The sequence below is a fragment of the Nansenia antarctica genome (genome assembly GCF_963989245.1).
Source record: "Nansenia antarctica genome assembly, chromosome: 1".
NCBI lineage: Eukaryota > Metazoa > Chordata > Actinopteri > Argentiniformes > Microstomatidae > Nansenia > Nansenia antarctica.
Window position 1 is genome coordinate 78182265 of NC_137674.1, and position 19044 is coordinate 78201308.

Genomic DNA, 19044 nt, shown 5'->3' on the forward strand with positions numbered 1-19044 from the left:
TAGAAGACAACACAGCCGTAAACTATGACCTAGCAAAGCTACTGTGTCCACCAGGCGCCTGATGTTGTGTGTGTTTGTCCTCTGAGGTCTGCACTGCAGCACCTTTTGTTTTCCTCTGCCTCTGCAGGTGGCTAGTTAATTGGTTCCCTGCTCTGTTGCTTATTACTATTTCATCAGACCTCCTGCCTTGTTTCTGGAGTGCAACTGGGTCAGACCCAGTAGTCTACTGGGTTGTTTTTCGGTTGTGAATTGTTTGTTCACACATGTTTATTTTTAGTGGTCTATATTTATATAGATAGGCTAACAACTAATGCACTATATATATAGTGTGTAGTCATTGCTACAGGAAAACTGTAGCGTCTGTGATCGATCGAGGCCTAAATGTCATGTTGTCATGCCTGCGTAGTTGATAGACCCCAGTGGGCTGGTGTGCATGACTGACTGAAGCTGAGCTCTCTACGGGAGCTTAATGAGAGAATCCTAGTGTGCTCCACGTCTCCTATGTCTACGGCTGCCTGTCCACCCAGTCACACAGGCCTGGCCCCTGTCTACCACACACACACACACACACACACACACACACACACACACACACACACACACACACACACACACACACACACACACACACACACACACACACACACACACACACACACACACACACACACACACACACACACACACACACACACACACACACACACACACACACACACACACACACACACACACACACACACACACACACACACACACACACACACACACACACACACACACACACACACACACACACACACACACACACACACACACACACACACACACACACACACACACACACACACACACACACACACACACACACACACACACACACACACACACACACACACACACACACACACACACACACACACACACACACACACACACACACACACACACACACACACACACACACACACACACACACACACACACACACACACACACACACACACACACACACACACACACACACACACACACACACACACACACACACACACACACACACACACACACACACACACACACACACACACACACACACACACACACACACACACACACACACACACACACACACACACACACACACACACACACACACACACACACACACACACACACACACACACACACACACACACACACACACACACACACACACATAACTGATCTTGTCAGGTGCTAAGATAACAATGTCTGTCACTTGGGCAGTAGTTCTACCACCTTCCTCCTTAAGGACATGAAAGAAGGCATCTATATGATGAGATTATTTGTGCGCCCCTTCCCAGTTTGAACTCATTTTAATAATTCATAATCTCACAGCCTTAGCATGCAGTATGATTTCTTCTCGCCTTAGGCCTTTCACATTTAAGCTCGGTCTTTCCCCCACTTGTGTTTCAGAGGTACATTTGAAGTCAGTTGAAACAGCCTATAACAGTATGGTTGAGCTGCATTATTGGAGACCCGTTCCCCACCTCCCTATCTCACGCTGGCGGTGTTCTGACTGAGCATTAGTGTTTGCTTTAGCTCTGGCTGCTTCATTCTACATTCACAGGAGCCTCAGCGTGGGTCTGTAGTCTACTGTGTCTGTCTGCTAACTAAGTACCAAGTGCCTGTGGGTGGATGGATCTGTCAGATATATTACCCCAGTGGTCCACACTTCATCTACTAGCTGTCATATCATTAGGTATTTGTGGAAGTTAGACATCTAATGTAGTTTGCTGGGAAATGTACGTGGTCTCTGAGCCTCACAAGCGAGTATGTGATGACACCAGGCCTTCATTGATCAGCCATTTCACCTTCTAGTGTCTTTACTTTTGTGACAAGAGTTATGCGGCAGATTTAAATGATGTCAAACTTCATCCACAGACACAGACAACATTATAGTTAGTTATTCCTCCGGCCTGTCAGTCACTTTGTCCTGTCGGCTGAATTAGCGCGTCAGGCTAATTAGACGTTGCCTGGTCTTGCAGGTCATTCTTGGCCTCTCCTGACCCCTCCAGCGATGCAGCCTACAGTTGCCTCATTTTTCCCCTCAGTCGGCCTCATTTTTCCCTGTCAAAATAATCAAGTGGTGCTTTGTGTTGTTATTTCTGTCTAAACGAAGGTCATTTCCAATCTGAGCGCTGGTTGATTGATCTCCAGCACCGGCACATGTTTAGAACCCAACCACGTCAATTTGTTGTGACTCATTTAATGAAGTAAGACTGATGGGGGAGTCGCATGGCCGCGCCTCCAATAACCACGCTACCAAGCTTTCCTCGCCACTTGTGTGTGTGTGTGTGTGTGTGTGTGTGTCTGGGGGGGAGGTGGGTTGTGTAAGTCTGTGTGTGTACACTGCCTGAATTAATAGAGCATGTAAATGTTTGTGGGACGGTCGCGAAAATGTAGATTTGGAGTTTGACCGATTATAATGTGCACCATCTGGGGTGGTGCTCAAGCATTTGGAACAGGGCTGCTGTGCTGGTTGCCTGCTAAATAACCCATTACTTCTCGAGGACTAATTGTCCCAACAGTAAAAGCCAGAGGGAAGGTTAGAGGAAGGTCGTCTTGGCTGGGGCCGAGGCAGTGGTCAACCGGTGGGTCCAAATGGTAAAGTGAAATCTCCCATGTTGTAGAGATGGGCTCAATGGTGTTGCCGTGCTCCACTGCTCTCTTCGCTCTGATTGGCCCCTTAAGAGACAGTTATATTCAACATTTGAATTTTAAGAGATGAGTTAAGGTTATTTTTTTCTAATTGGGATAGTTTCAGGTTTTTGCCTCGACGCCTACTATCTTTGTGAACTTGGCAGTGTGACCAATATAAGATCTTTAATGTCACATATGACATAGTGGACACAGCTGCCAGTAGAAACATGATACATGTCTTTCCTGGAGAGTATTGTGCAAAATGTATTCTGTTCCAATTTCGAGCATTGACAGAAGATGACAGTTGATGCCTAATTACTGTCAAATCTCCAATCTGTCTGTTAATGTTGCAGAAATGTGACTCTGCCAACGTTATGGTGCAGTCTCCACATGGTCAGGCTGTGGGCGTGTGAGAGAGAGTTAGACAGACAGTAGCCTACTCCTTCCTCCCTGGCTTAGGTTCAATAATTATGCATCCAATTATTCTGTCATATGTATATCACATATCTCTTCCCCACTCGGTGGGCTAATCGTTGAATTGATCTGAGGGGAGAGATTACATCTGGGCAGTCTTGGCTAACGGCTTTTTTTCTCTCTTTATTTATTTTTTCTTCTGTCCCAAATGGAACTGTGTAAAATGTTAATCCCAGAAACTCATTAGCCGGCAGCATTGACAGGTTGACATGTTTTATGCTTGTGCCTGCTGGACTTTATGGTAATTAAAACCTGTTGTATTGATTGATGCGTCTCCGGGTTTATGTGTGCCGCCGTGGCATTCCGGGACTAAACATAACCTTTCCCTGTCAATATGTTCATGCACAGATGGAAATGGTTGATTGGTTCCAGTTTTTTACCCACTCTTCCGTCTCTGGAAACGGCAGGGACTTCAGATTAGTTCCATTAACGAGTTGATCCATTAGATTTCCACTGCTGTGAGTCTGTGCCTGAACCGTGAGGAAGATGCCACTCAATTGAGCTGAAGTTAGACTGAAGTCAGACTGCTGGGCCTGGGGTGAGGTGGAGCAGGAACAGGGCAGGAGTAGAGGGAGATGAGTTAAGTGGAGGGGATGTTCACTATTTAGGCAGGTAAGACATAGTCTCGATCCATCCGTATCAGCAATGTACATTTGAAAAAAATTAGATTTTGAGAACTTAGAGAAGGGAAAAACAATCTTCTGGAAAGGGTCTTCTAAAGACGCATGCTTCTCCCGACAAATCATGTGTTTGGGTAGGTGGGGCTCAGAATGAAGGTGGAAATTGTGCTCTATAAATCAAAACAAATCTCTGTAGCTAGTGCAGACAGCTAACATCAGCAAACCTCTAGAAGTTAGCGACTTTTTTCTTTCTGCAGGGGATGTAGAAGATAAGGCATTACCAGACTTGGAAGACTAAATAACATTCATGTCCCCCCATCAGTTTATAGAACATGGACTGCCGGGAGCATGGGAATCGTTGGAGACTCTGTGTGAAGTACACTACGCACTATCAGGGAGTTGAACATGTCTATGTTCCAATGCTGTTATGTCAATTCCGGCATCAAAGTAACAATATTCTTTTTGAAAACTCTGTTTTGTTGTCATCACTAGTCTTACCACTGAAGAGAGAGAGAGGCTGATATTTTGTATGCCAGTTGATTTGCTGATTCAGGGCTTGACATTAAGCTTTTTCAGGTACTTGTCCTTCGGACAAGTGAACTTATCTTTTACTTGTCCTAGAGCTCAAGTTACTTGTCCAAATCCAAAGATTTAGAAAAAGCAATAATATGAATAATAATATATTATACTCTCACCGGCCACTTCATTAGGTACACCTTTTCAACTGCTTGTTAACGCAAATATCTAATCAGCCAATCATGTGGCAGCAACTCAAATACATTTAGGCATGTAGACATGGTCAAGACGATCTGCTGAAGTTCAAACCAGCATCAGAATGGGAAATAAAGGTGATTTAAGTGACTTTGAACCTGGCATGGTTGTTGGTGCCAGACGGGCTGTTGCGTGATATTATAGTGTCAATATGGACCAAAATCTCTGAGGAATGTTTCCAGCACCTTGTTGAATCTATGCCACGAAGAATTAAGGCAGTTCTGAAGGCAAAAGAGGGGGTCCAACCCCAAGGTGTGCCTAATGAAGTGGCCAGTGAGTGTATGTGTATGCAAATAACACATTTGACTACTATTGATTTGATAATGATGTATCCTTAATTTTCAAATGTATTCAATATTTTGTCATTATTTAAAAACGTAACCCCTAACCCCAACCCTTTTAGATTAAGATTGGCCACAAAAGGGATGAATATCTAGGAATATTTACACATTTTTTTTTGTAACTATAGTCTCTCCCCAATGGAAGCAATCTTATTTGCTAGCTTTTGGATAGTAGCCTATCCTATATTCAAATTGAGAAATCTATAATTAGTGTCATTCTGAAGTTCGTATTGCGATGTGCTGGTCTTAAAACTTCAAACCTAAAATATACGCTCGCATCGAACTACATGAAAATAAGCGGCATTGAGAAGAAGCGAATATGCGCATGTTCACGTGAATGGCACTAGTGACAGGAGACCCACAACACTATGGCTTCTGATCAGCACTCATGGAATGCCTTTTGTCCAATCACGTCTTTATGACGTTGAACGCAGTGTGCGCTCTGGCGCTCTGAGCGAATTTACGAACTATGACGATAACGAACTACGAGAGACTGAAATAGCGAGAATGAGGCGTGGCATCGCTTTGCTTGCTATTTTTTTTTTACTATTCAGATCGGAAGGAGGAATTCATGTTTGCAGATATTAATACATATTGATTTCTTTTTTTGTTTTGACTTGTCCATCGGACAACTGCAGGAGGAAGTCCACTTGTCCGAACATAAAATGTACTTGTCCCGGACAAGCGGACAAGCCTTAATGTCGAGCCCTGTGATTCGCAGTTTTTTAGAAAAAACCCCAACAACAAACCCCCCCCCCCCCCATGCCCTGACACAATTAGCCTTGTTTGAGTAATATACTGACAGGCAGCCCATTTCAACTAAAGGATTAATGCTAAATTGGCAGATTTGCATAGAAGCACCGTCACAGACCAGAGTCCTGAGTCTGACAGTTGTTTAGCGATCTGAATTGGCAATAGCAATGCACTCTCCTTCCCATGAGGAGAACATTAGTCTAGCGTTTACACTCTGTAGGCCCTGTGCGAAATCAGGGCTTAACCTAGCGGAGAATGTCCTCTGTTCTCTTTACAGCCCACTCCCAGCCAGGTAATAGGCCTTACATTTACATTACACATACATCCTGGCCTTAACTGGCTCCAAATGAAGCCTCAGGAGACAGGTGTATTTCTCTTGTTCACCAAAAGAGTTTCCTACCTTACATGCATTATAATGTTGAAACTTTCTATTCCTCTGTTCTTTTTCTAATAGCCTATTGCACTCTTGTTGGTAGACCTTTTGTAAACGATTACCATCACTGGTAATCAAATATAATTATCAAAATGTGCATTTATCTTTGGACATTTATTTGCCATGGCAATCACTCCAGTCTGACATCCTTGCATATCCTGATTTTTGTTTGTTTTTCTTTCCATTCTTTTAGCATTTAAACATTAGAAACCTAACGGATGATGTGGTAAGACCTCCTTCTCGTTTCTTTATAAATGCCCTCTCTTCCTCCTTTCCTTTTCCCTACTTTCCCCTGCCCAAGATGGACGTAACCCCCATTTCCTTTCGTTTCCCTCTGTACTTACTAATAGCATGGACATAGCTGAAAAGTAGGGATGCATGATATGCATTTTTCCCTACCGATACCGATGTTTACCCGCTTCTCGTGGCCGATAACCGATATGATAACCGAAAAAAAAAAAAAACATAGCACCAAATTTCGTTGTTTGGTACCTGTACTATATCAATGACAATAAAGACCATTCATTCATTCATTCATTCAAACATGGACATGATATGATAACCGATATGAGAACAGATATAATTTCACAGTTGATAACCTGTAGTTCATGCACACCTGAAGGTAAGAAAGGCTATGTAGTGAGCAAAGATTGATGATTTAATATTCCATAGTGATCTTACCAAATCTAACTTGCATCACTATTGTTAACACAACAAAGAGAACACTTCTGACTCTTCAAATGTTCATTTATTATTTCCTCTAACAAACAGAATCTGTTATAGACAGTGCACAATGCTTTTTTTAGCCAAGATCTGGCCTCCTTTTATGAAAACAAAAAAGGCTCACCTAAGCCTTCTCCAAACATGGTTTCAAAAGCCCAGCGGATGGCTGTCGCAGTATGCGAACCGGAGAACTCCTGCGCATGCAGCAGTGTCTTCTTCATATTGAAGTCCTCATCCAGCCACTGGGCCGTCAAACTAAGCATACTGACTGGACTAACGTCAGAAGTCCATATGTCCGTGGTAAAACTTATCTGGCTTACGCTAGTATCGATCAGACTATGGCTGACTGTGCATGGCGACTGTATCATACATAGCAGGTAGGCACACGTCTGCAAAATAACGGCGACTTGGGAGTGTATACCGGGGCTCTAAATGTGAAATTAGCTGGCGAAATCCTTTATCTTCTACTACAGAGAAAGGCTGGTCGTCGAGGGCCATAAACTCCATTATTTTGTCATTGATTGCTTGAGCCTTTGAGCTGTCTGCTGTCTTCCTGCAGTTTTCAAATGCGTGTTCAATAGTAGGTGGTGGGCCGAACGCGTTTATCGCGAAGTTTATCTTTTTCCATCTACAGTGTACACGATCTCTTACATACAATATTTAGTAATTCTCTTAAGTCTATAACAATTTGTTGGCAGCTGTATTTATGTCGGAGATTTTCACAAACTTGTTTTTTAATCGTCTGTCTGCTCAGGGACATCGCTGGTCGCTCTAGTTGATAAACCAATCAGAATTCGAGTACGGCTTCATTAGGACCCCGAAATGTAAACACTGGCTGTTAACCCTAGCAACTGACTGGATGTTAACCCTAGCAACCGCGGGGAAATAACGAGATGTGATGAATTATGGAGTGTTGTATGCATTTAACAAACCAAACGGACAATATTATAGCATGTTCAGATGCAAGTTGGACCAAATTTGTACATTGTTCTCTACAGTGGGTGAATCTTCACACTGCAGAAAGCCAAATTGCAGAAAGGGCTGTAAAAAAATATAACCTAGTAGTAGACAGTTACATTCAAGATGTGGCAGCTAATATGAATGAATGAATGAATGAATGGTCTTTATTGTCATTAATATAGTACAGGTACCATACAACGACATTTGGGAGGGGGGGCTCCCCTGGTGCTAGGAAAAAAAATACTAAAAACAAGAAGGGAAAAGAGCTGGTTTACATAAATAAAGGCTATATACACTATCCACTATACTATACTATACTATACAAATAAAACACTGTGCTGTACTCTATGCTATGCTATAAATATCCTAACATTTCCTATCTCTGAACCTTATGTACCCGAGGGTTGTCATATTGCACATAGTATTATTGCACATTCATTTAAAGTGTCGCAGTTTGCAGGTTTGAAATGTTCACAGTTGTGTTTCAGTATTGCACTTGATTACAATCTAGTAGCTGCCATCAAATTGTCTAGATTGTCCAGGGCCTAGAACCTAGGTCTTTGCTGTGTTCAGGGCCTGAATGGCCCTAGGGTAGAAGCTGAGCTTCAGTCTATTTGTCCTTGCGGACAAGGTCCTGAACCGCCTGCCCGAGGGCAGCCGAACAAAGTGTTCGTTCCCAGGATGGGATGGGTCTCTGGAGATCTTGGAGGCCTTCCTGAGGCAGCGTGTGTTGTACAGCTCTTCCAGAGAGGGGAGGGGGGCGCCGATTATCTTCTGGGCCGATCTCACGACTCTCTGTAGCGCTTTCCTCTCTGCGGCTTTGCAGCTGGAGAACCACTATAACCACAATATTGGCTACCATAGACAATGCTATATGCAGTATGCCAACATACGAAACATTGAAAGAGCCCGCAAGAGAAGGGAAAAATCAGTACAGGAGGCTGCAGGTGTGTTTTATAGCAATATAAGTTATTTATAAGAACAATATGATATAAACAAGCTAAGATTAATATGACATGATATGACATGAACATTATTAACAATATGATATAAACAAGCTAAGATATGACATGAACATTATTAACAATATGATATAAACAAGCTAAGATATGACATGAAGTGTGCAGTGCAGTCCAGGGCTGAGCATCTGGGGTTACCTGGGGAAACAGATTAGGAGAGTTGTAAATAAACTAGGCTATAACTTTGGAAGCATTACTATTACAATCCATAGAGTATCATATGTCTCTCTCTCTCTCTCTCTCTCTCTCTCTCTCTCTCTCCCTCCCCCCCCCCCCCCCCCCCCCCTTGCAATGTAGTAGAAGCAGAAGGTCAAACTGAAAATGATACACCACCAAAGCCTAGACTTCTCCGCTCAAAGACTACCACTACGTTCAGCCTAAATAAAAAACCACATCTTCCCGCCCAGTGCATAATATGCAGACGGGACAAATATTTCACACTTCACCACAGCCGGAAGAGAGTCAAGTGGTGCATTTTGTCCCTGACACCTACAAAACACTGAGTATAAAGAACGCAGAACGAGGTCGACGAGCAACAAAAGGATGTCAGTTGACAACAATATATTCAGCTGACCAGAAGACACCAAGACAATGGTCCAAGTTCTTGGCTTGTGGCCAAAACAAAGAAAATCTACAACAGTTTCTTTTTGAGACATGGTCCAAGTCCAGGAAAGACCAAATTCAAGACATCACTTTGATTGTTGGACATGGGTCTGAGTGTCATGTGATCAGAGTCAACAGCAGTGGCACTGAACTTGAGGTTTTACCACTGCTCACACTGTTCTCAATACAGGAGGAGGCAGACACCCGGCTGTTGCTTCACTGTGCACATGCCTCACAGTATAGCTCACATGTTGTGATCAGCAGTCCTGACACAGATGTGTTTGTACTGGCTATCGCTTTCTGTAAGGAAATAGGAGCAAACCTGTACTTCCACACAGGGAAAGGGACAAACAAACGCACCATACACGTACAGAGAATACACAGCCATCTTGGAGATGAAGTCTCTGATGCGCTAATTGGATTTCACTGTTTCACCGGCTGTGATACAGTGAGTGCACTGCACGGCAATGGAAAAGTGAAGGCCGTAAAAACACTCCTGTCCAACAAAGAGCATTGTGCTACTTTCCAAAAGTTGGGAACAGCTTTTCAACTGCCAACAGAGCTTTATGAGGAAATTGAGGCATTTACATGCGACCTCTACGACCACAAAGGCTGTAGGGATGTAAATTTAGCTAGGTGTCAAATGTTTAAGAGTGGGAAGTGCAATGACCGAAGTCTACCACCAAATAAGGATGCCTTGCACAAACATACTCAGCGGGCAAACTACCAGGCAGCCATATACAGGAGGTCCCTTGAGAGCCAGCCAGACATCCCTCCGCCAATGAGCCATGGCTGGAAGATAGAGGGAGATTTCTTTGAGATTGACTGGATGTCACTTCCCCCAGCCCCAGTCGCAGTTTTAGAGCTTGTATACTGCTCCTGCAAAAAAACAAAATGTGTGAAAGGGAGATGCACATGCAAATCTAACAACCTACCATGTACAGACATGTGTCTGTGTTTGCACTGCGAAAACACACTAGTGTTATAAATGTTCTCTAACACTTGAATCTTTGTCTAGTCTCGTCAATTATAGGCAAGGCAAGTGAAGATACACTTAATCTGGGTTTTGTCTTACCAGCTCACCTCGTAAAAGTGAGACGATTGACAATCAAAAACTTGCTTGCACACACATATAACATACTCACACACAAGTTAATGTTACTGGTCCCAATTTGGCACAATTATTACTGAAATTATTGAGAATAGACATAGTTGACATAGGTAAATTAGCTGTTGTACCCTTTAAAGTTAGATAACTAGCTTGTTAATTAATTAGCTTCACAATCGCGGGTGATGTTAGGTCAGATTTTTCACTAAAATAGCATATTAGAACATGTTTGTATTGACACAACATGACATGGACGTGTTCATTAATATGTGATATGAATTAGTATGACATGCAAATCTTACCTGAAACATCACTTGACAGTAAAGTTATCCGAAACAACCCAGTCTTCTCGTCTTTCCAGATAATACGTTGTTTACTTCCTTGTTTACGTATTTTGAAGGAATATCATTGGCAGACGTCAAGTCAGGTGACGCTTTAACAGGTTTTGATTGGTTAGCGGCATAGTAGCCCCAATCATTCTCCTTATTAACTTATGGATCGTAAGTTTACTTTTCATAAAACGTCGATCGAAAATCGGCTGCCAACAGACGGAAACATGTTCCAAAAAAACCTATTTAGCTTATATGAAAAAATCAACTAGTCCGTAGTTGTAGATCGATCATTTCACAAACGAAAGCAGATAGACAGCTTCGGCCCACCGCCTATAGGCACCGCGGCTAGGCTACTGCTTCTGAAGGCTAGGCTACCACCGCGGCTAGGCTACCTTCTGAAGGCTAGGCTACCAGCGCGGCTAGGCTACCTTCTGAAGGCTAGGCTACCAGCGCGGCTAGGCTACCTTCTGAAGGCTAGGCTACCACCGCGGCTAGGCTACCTAGTGCTTGATATTCCTTCCATACAGCGTGCTTGCAATGGTGAATCTTAAGGTGACTTATGAGATTCGTTGTGTTGTAACTCGTAGACCTTTGCCCTCCTCTCCGAACTTTTGTCGAACATGTGTTGCAAATTGCAAACGCACTATCTGCCTCAGAAACTCTGCAGAATGTCCACACCGGGGAAGGCATGTTTCGCTCTCGTCTCGTCTATACACTGCGTGCCTGTACGCAGGCGCAGCAGCATGAGCGCGGAAACCGGAAGCAGAAATATTTCCGGCTTCATATTATCGGTTAAATATCGGCAAAAACTTTATAAAACCGATAAATACCGATAAACATTAATTTCCCATTATCGGGCCGATAAATATCGGTGCCAATAATATCGTGCATCCCTACTGAAAAGTGATCCCAGTGGCAGCTAACACAAAGGTTGTTGTACTTGGAATGATTGTTTGTACCTACAGTAGTCTCACCAGCTGCTCATCTCTCTCTCTACTCTCTCTTTCTCTTCTCTCTCTCTCTCTCTCTCTCTCTCTCTCTCTCTCTCTCACTCTCTCTTCACTAACAGTATTCTATTTCTACATCAGTGTGTTTACATCTCAGCCTGACAGAAGCCTTACTTAGGACTGTAACTACAGTACTTTTTCTTCCTTTTTCTTTCTATGTTTCCTGCCTCAATCATGCCTGTTTGAAAATGTCTAACACGTCATGTCAACACCATTAAATCCTCACTGACATGCATGTAACACAATTACATGGGGTACTTGTGGTTTGCAATGCACAGATCAATTGCATGCCTTCACTGTCATGCAACGTTTCACCATTAGAGAGGCATGACTTATGGAATGATTAGGTGGTGGCATCACTGAGTCATGGAGTTCCTGCTCTAGGAAAGGTAGATTATTGTTTATCAGCAGCTGTTCTTGCCAGGCATAGACAACAGTACAGACGTAATCTGCCAGTGTAATATAATTTACGGGGGACAGATTAGACAATTTGCTGCCTCTGAATCACAGCCAGGCAATCGACTCCCCATGACTCCAGTGTTTTCACCCTCTAGTCTACTGGTTTGGGTCAACTGCTTTATTGTGTCAAACAGTGTGTTCCCTTGCAGATAGTTAGTTGACCATCATCATCCAGGTTGCTCTTATATCGAAGCCATCCAGCGGTTATTCCTTAACAGTCTACAAACAGCACTGCAACTAGTAATTTACTCTGCAAAAATATCTTGCTTCCTCTTCAAAGGGGAAATTCAACACATTGGTCACCCCGCCACTTTTTTGGGGTAAACACCTGAGCTGGTACACAGCTTGAAGAAATGTAAAGGACTGACTATCCATGAGATCAAAAGTATAGTTAAACAAGTGGTTTTGCTACAAGTGTTATATACATGTATATTTTGGGTTATACAGTGTCCATGTCATACAGTGTCCTGCATAAATAATAGGACAGTGAACAATTCTTTCTTGTTTTGGCTCTACATTGAAACATACAATTACTATGAGGCTATCAGCTTTTTTATGCTATTTGTTTACACATTGGTCTCGTCTCACCATTCCAAAATTACAACACCTTTTATGCATAGTCTCGCTATTTCAGGGTACCTAAAAGTGATGGGACAGTTGGCTTGATGGGTGTTTCTGGTTCATCAGGTTTGTACCGTCACATCATTTGTGCAGGCATATTCAGAGAGTGCTCTGAATGTCGTGTATTGATTCTAGGCTTTCGTTTGCCTTTGGAGTCCGCTGTTGGACTGCTGTGTGGACCAAAGAGATGTCAATGAAAGTCAGGGAAGCCATTATGAGGCTGAAATATCCACAGCATACCAACTCATCTATTATGGTAGAGGGTCAAGGTTAGGTGGTTTGGGCATGTATAGCTGCTGGAACTGACTCACTTGTCTTCATTGAGGATGTAACTACTGACAGCAGCAGCAGGGTGAATTCTGAAGTGTACAGAAACTTCTTGTCAGCCCAAGTACAAGTAAATGCCTCCAAACCTGTTGGATGGCATCATCATACAGCAGGACAATGAGCCACAACATATTGCAACAGCAACTATGGAGCTTTTCAGGGCCAAAAAGTGGAATGTTGTTGACTGGCCAAGTCAATCTCCAGATTGAAATCCTATTGATTGCATTTCACTTGCCGAAGAGGCCGAAATGTCCTAAAAACAAACAACAACTGAAGTTGGCTGCAGTACAGGGCTGGCAGAGAAGATACTCAGCATCTGGTTGGGTCGCAGACTTAGGACATTATTATTATTGTTGTTATTGCAAGGATTGTCGACCAAATACTAAATGCATAATTTGGACATTTGTTGAATCTGTCCACTCACATTTGGCGACCTACAATAGAGGGACTTTTTGTTCATTCTGAATGGTGAAACTAATATGTACACAAATATCCTTCAAATCCAAACTTTTGGAGTTTAGAGCCAAAATAATTTCCATTACTTACACAGGGCACTGTATCTCTCCTCCTGCTCTGAAATCCTGTTGCACAACATCTTTTCAAATCCCTGTAATCTTCACTGCCGTCCTTAGTTTCTCAGTATCGATTCATCACTATGACGATCCCTCTCTGTTTGCCGAAGGAAAACCAAACCGGGTAATCAGAGCGACTGATCGCAGCATGACGCCTTCAAAGCAAGCAGCATCATTTGCCTCCAAATAGATAAACAACAGAATAGAGTAGGCTCAGAAAGGAAACAGCTAATAATAGAGGGTTTTGTTGTGTTGATGGAGATGTTGTTGTGGTGTGCCAAGAGAGTAGGAACAGAGTAGTTTTTTTTGGGAAATGAGTCTTTCTGCCCTGACCATTAGTGCATAGGTTTCTGACCATCAGCTCCCAGAACATAAGCTACATATTAATGATGGTGTTCTTTGGAGTGGCTCTAGGAGAGGGTGCCTGGTGATTGGTGGGTCCCACTGCCTTGTTTGCGGTGTACGAAAGTGGCACATCACTGAAAGCCCTAGAGTACGGGACAGACGGAGTGATCCGGACGGATGATAAGGACGTGGCCTGCTTCTGATGCACATTAGCCAGACATCAAAGCCACTAGGAGCGAGTCACTAAGGAGCGAGTGTGTTCTGATGCCTAAACCCAACTAACCCTCTCCATCCCCCCAGTGGGCTACCTCTGTAGTCTGGACAAGGATGTTTGTACTTCTATTCTCCCCCTCTCCTAATGCATGTTTACACCTGCCTTTGTCTTTGATGCTTGTCTTTGGAATGTCCCTGGGTGGTGTAGCCTGTTGTTTGGGAGCTGTTTCGGCTGGTCTGTGCACCACTAACTCCATTACAATCCCTACATTTCCCTACAGTGTTTGTTTGGTTCATGAGGCCTTCAAAACTATGTTTGGTACAGCATTGTTTTACTATGCTACTGTACATTTTGTACAGTTCTAATAATAATACTGTTTCATTTATTTCTTTGAATGTTTTGCCACACGTAGTCTCACACAAATGATTATTGCTATCAGTTCTAGCTATAAGTTAGTTCAAGCTCCAGTTCAGGATGGTCTTACAGGTGATAATTTGTCCTGAGAACACAGACAGCTGTAGATGTCTCTTAAGATGCATGTCGGTGCTTCACCCTCCTGAATGATCCAAGCCAGAGGCTGCAAGTGAACCACCTACTCTCATCACTTCCCAATGACATCTCAATCTCACATCGCCCTGCAGCAACCCAATGATAAAAGCAACCAGTTGTTGAACTAATCTGATCCTATTTCCTGAATCTTGATTATCTGTGGAATGCTCCAGTCCTCCCCTGAAGCAGGCATTGATCCAGGCTAGCTGATCCGTCCATGAACAAACCTTGTCTCTAAGCCCTGTATATGACGACATCAGAAATGATAATGATGTTTGGTAGAAAAAAACAAACATGAAAATCATTTTGGTCAGTTCCGTTATAAGCTGTTTCCGCTTTTAACAACTCCACTAACACCCTTTTAACAAGTAGCTTCAATATTGTATGGATTAACAACAACAGGTTTTCTATCAAGCAATGGCTCTGTGTGTCAAGTGTTGGAATTGTCCCAAGTATTCTCAGTAACTTCAGCTTTGAAGGTGCAGCACAGTAGTCACGCCTGTATGAGTACAGTAGACGACATCAACTTACTGTTGTTCCTGTGTGTGATCTCTCCAGATGGACAGGTTTGCCAGTATCCGTATCCCAGGCACTAAGAAAGAGCGGCCACATCTTCCTCACGTCAAACACTCCTCCACCAGCGACTGGTCCTCCTCTTCCTCAGCTGCTGCCTCGGCCGAGTTTCAAGAGCTCTCCTCCAAGATCACCTCAGAGAAAGAGATCCTGGCTCTGTTTGAGAAGATGATGGTACGTCCAGCTCTAAGGCCTCAGTCACGCACACACACGCGCACACACGCACACGCAATCTTGACAGTTTGATATCTGATCTATAATGTAAAACCTGGTCTTGTTTGACCTCTCATGATGAATATACAGTAGAATAATGATACCTAGTGTTGAGTGCAACGCACACACACGCGCGCACGCACACACACATACTCTCACACACACAAACTGGTTGTGGAAGCCCGATATATTGTGGTAGGCAGGCACTGCGAGTGCTTAGGCGGGGATCACGTCAAATATGCACGTGCACACCTGGGTCAAAAGGCAGCTGTATTATGTCTGGCCATTTCGAACACCCATCATTGGTCTGAGATTTACAGCAGGGGTCTGGCAGACATGCACTGTTGATTAGATAATCGGTTAATTAACCACAGTTGAAGCCGCGGCCATTCTCGAAGTAGTTATGACAAACACACATTTCTGTAGATAATGCTTTACTTATAAGACAAAACAACCAATGTGTGTGCAATCATGGGCCAAACGACAGGCAAAATATCCACCCGCCTGTATGTTCCATTTCACTCTGAGGAGTTAGAGCAATGACCATGACATTATACTTAAAATGGTGATTTATTTTTAAATGCTAACACTTCATGCTAACACATCATCTTTTTTATTTTTACGGACGCTTCGCTACGTCTGAAGCTTAGTGCAGCCATGGCCAGAGAGTCGTTCTGAGTGAATAAACCTGTCGTAATCCCAGTTTATTCAATGTTTTGTTCCTCACAGTTAGTTGCTTTTACACAGTTTCCCTCTTAAATTTTGTTGCACTTGAGAACATCCAGGATAATCTCTTGTTTTTCCCCTTACCTCTCACCTTTGACCTCCTCTTGACCTCCTGCGGGGATTGAAAAGGCTCCCAGGTGTGGGGAATGCTCTCCGTCAGGGACAGAACTGCTCAAGTCTCAGTGGAGGGAAATGTCACCTACGATTAGCTGTCTTGCTGTGTGGCTCTGACTGAGGAGATGGAGTCTGACTGAAGCGCATGCACGCACACACACACACACACACACACACACACACACACACACACACACACACACACACACCCTTCCTCTTGTCTGCGTCAGTCAGCCCACAGAATTCTAATAGACTCCTCTATTGTGGACAATTCCCAGAAAACGGGGGTCTTTCAATGTGTAGATTTCACAGCGAAAAATGAGAGCCGCTTTGACCAAGGTGACAATGAGAGACAATTATGTGGGTGTCTTGTTGGGTTAAAGGGGAACAACTGCACATTTGGAAAACCCACAGATTCTTTTTTGCTATCCAGGATCAGATCATCTAGCTGATTTTGAGTAGCATTGGGGAAATCAGCCAGATCGATCTAACCCTGGACAGCCAAAAAATAATCATAATTCTGGATCCTGATCAAAATGTATTAATTCTGATCCAGATTAAACGTTTTGAAATACTGTGCCCTGGGTATTATCTGGCTAAACCTCACCAGAATAAAACAAACCACCATCATGACCATGATGTTAATAACAGTCCCCTAAGGTAACTGTTAAGCTAAAGCTACCATAGAACCTCACCGCTATGCTAACACTTGCCTGTTCCCTGAGGTGTGGCGGTGCGTCACAGACTAGCATTGTAGTGAGTGACAGGGACGGTGGGCGCAGTGACGCTACTGAGACGCTGAGTGCGTAAATGCGGCCACAGCTCCTGTCATTAGTCACAGCAAGTGGCTAGATTCATGGCTGTGTCATGCAGAGTGACGGCTCCAACACAAGTAATTGATGCCCTCCCTGTTTAGTTCCTGTTCCCCCACTATGCCTCTGAGCCTCTCAACCCCCCTCCCCTGTTAGCATGCTGCTTCTTACTTGACTGAAATGTTAAAAATGTTATCATCGGATGTTAAAGTACGAGGAGGGAAGTGGAAGGGGTCTTGTGTTGGGGTAAGTGGTGCAAAGAAAAGGTATTGGTTTATACCAGCATTGGCAATTGGGCAGTATTGACAATTTGAACATGTCTTCCCCCTCACTCCTCAACCTTTGGTGTTGATATATAGACTCCCCCGAGTTTGCTTGTTTGGCCATGTATTATTTAATTTCTGGAGAGCTCTGAGCATTTTCACCATATGTGTGCTTTGTTACTTTTGGAATAGTGTTTAGTTTAAAAAAAATTAAAAAAAAGATTACGGAAAAGGATTTGATGATTTGCTGTATGCAGTGATGGGTTGAGCTATTGATTCAGAGAGAATTCGGAGGGCAATTGCAGAGCAGGCTGTGTCACCGCTGCCTCATCATTAGCTCCCCATGGATAAAAGGCTAAATTACTTTAACCTCCACATGGTCTCTCATCCTTAAGGGTGTCTCTCACCTCTGTTCCCCTCCTCCAACCGAGAGGACTTCTAAAAATGTGCTTTCCCCCTCCTTTTTTTTGTCTTTCTTTCCTTAATCTATCCAATTATGTTCCACAACGTTTCTGTAAGAGAATGATTGGACAGCAGCCCACAGAGACCCAGACCCAGGAGGGAGCAGCGGCTCAGTAATGATTCTGATGATGGAACAGAGTGGAAAGAGAGACTCTGTTCATCAGAGATAAATGACACACCCCTAGTGGCGGGCCGGGGCTACTTGAAGCAGAAGAGGGACCCAGGACGAGACCCAAGGAGAACACACAGCTCTGTGTAACTCTCTAACTCCCAGCGTTGGGCTTGATTTTAAAAATGAACACTCCAACATTACCGTCCAGATCGAATTGTATTTTAAACTTTATTCCCTCCCGCCCCCACATCAGTCACTCAAGTAACCTATTTTGTGTTGCCGTCTCTATGAGCTATATTCATTTCCTCTGTGTCTCCTGTGTGAAACTTGGGCTTCTGCGTTTGCTGGGGGCAATGTCACCTTTCCTTAGCCAAAGCCCCTGAGAACAGGTGATCACAGAGTCGGGACGGTAGAACACTGTACCCCCCTCTCCTCATGCAGCTGCCTATTGCAACATACAAGTCATCTCACTTTGATACACTCTCATACAAGCTCTCTCACATTGCGTTTTAGAAAGGCACCGCTGCCTTTGACTTTCCCTTTGGTAGTAGGGGAAACAAGTATAGAGTGTAGGACTGTTGAATGATGAATAGAAAGTCTTCTGTCAAAAGGTTAGACAGATTTTGCACGGCTGTAGGCTATAATGCTTCTTGGAAAGAGAAAGATGTCAATTTATGATATGGCCATGATTTGCGGCTACTTCATTAACTACACAGGTGTTATCTGTTTCAAGTTCAATTTGCTTTTAAATTGGAAGACACACTTTGAAGACATTTAGTTGAAACCTCTTAAGCAAACAAGCCAAGGATGTGGATTTGGAGTTATAGACAAGATTACACTCCAACTAACCCTT

At 43.4% G+C, this 19044-nt stretch overlaps 1 protein-coding gene across 1 annotated transcript in view; it reads left to right on the plus strand.

The window, feature by feature from the left end:
* LOC308153227 (protein diaphanous homolog 3-like) overlaps positions 1 to 19044 on the plus strand; it is a gene marked incomplete at both ends in the record, with an annotated part of 304860 nt that overhangs the window by 17659 nt on the left and 268157 nt on the right. Inside the window, 2 exons of the mRNA XM_080526311.1 lie at positions 6271 to 6303; positions 15475 to 15663. Of these exons, the coding sequence (XP_080382437.1) occupies positions 6271 to 6303; positions 15475 to 15663 (222 nt within the window). The remainder of the gene's footprint in view (positions 1 to 6270; positions 6304 to 15474; positions 15664 to 19044) is intronic.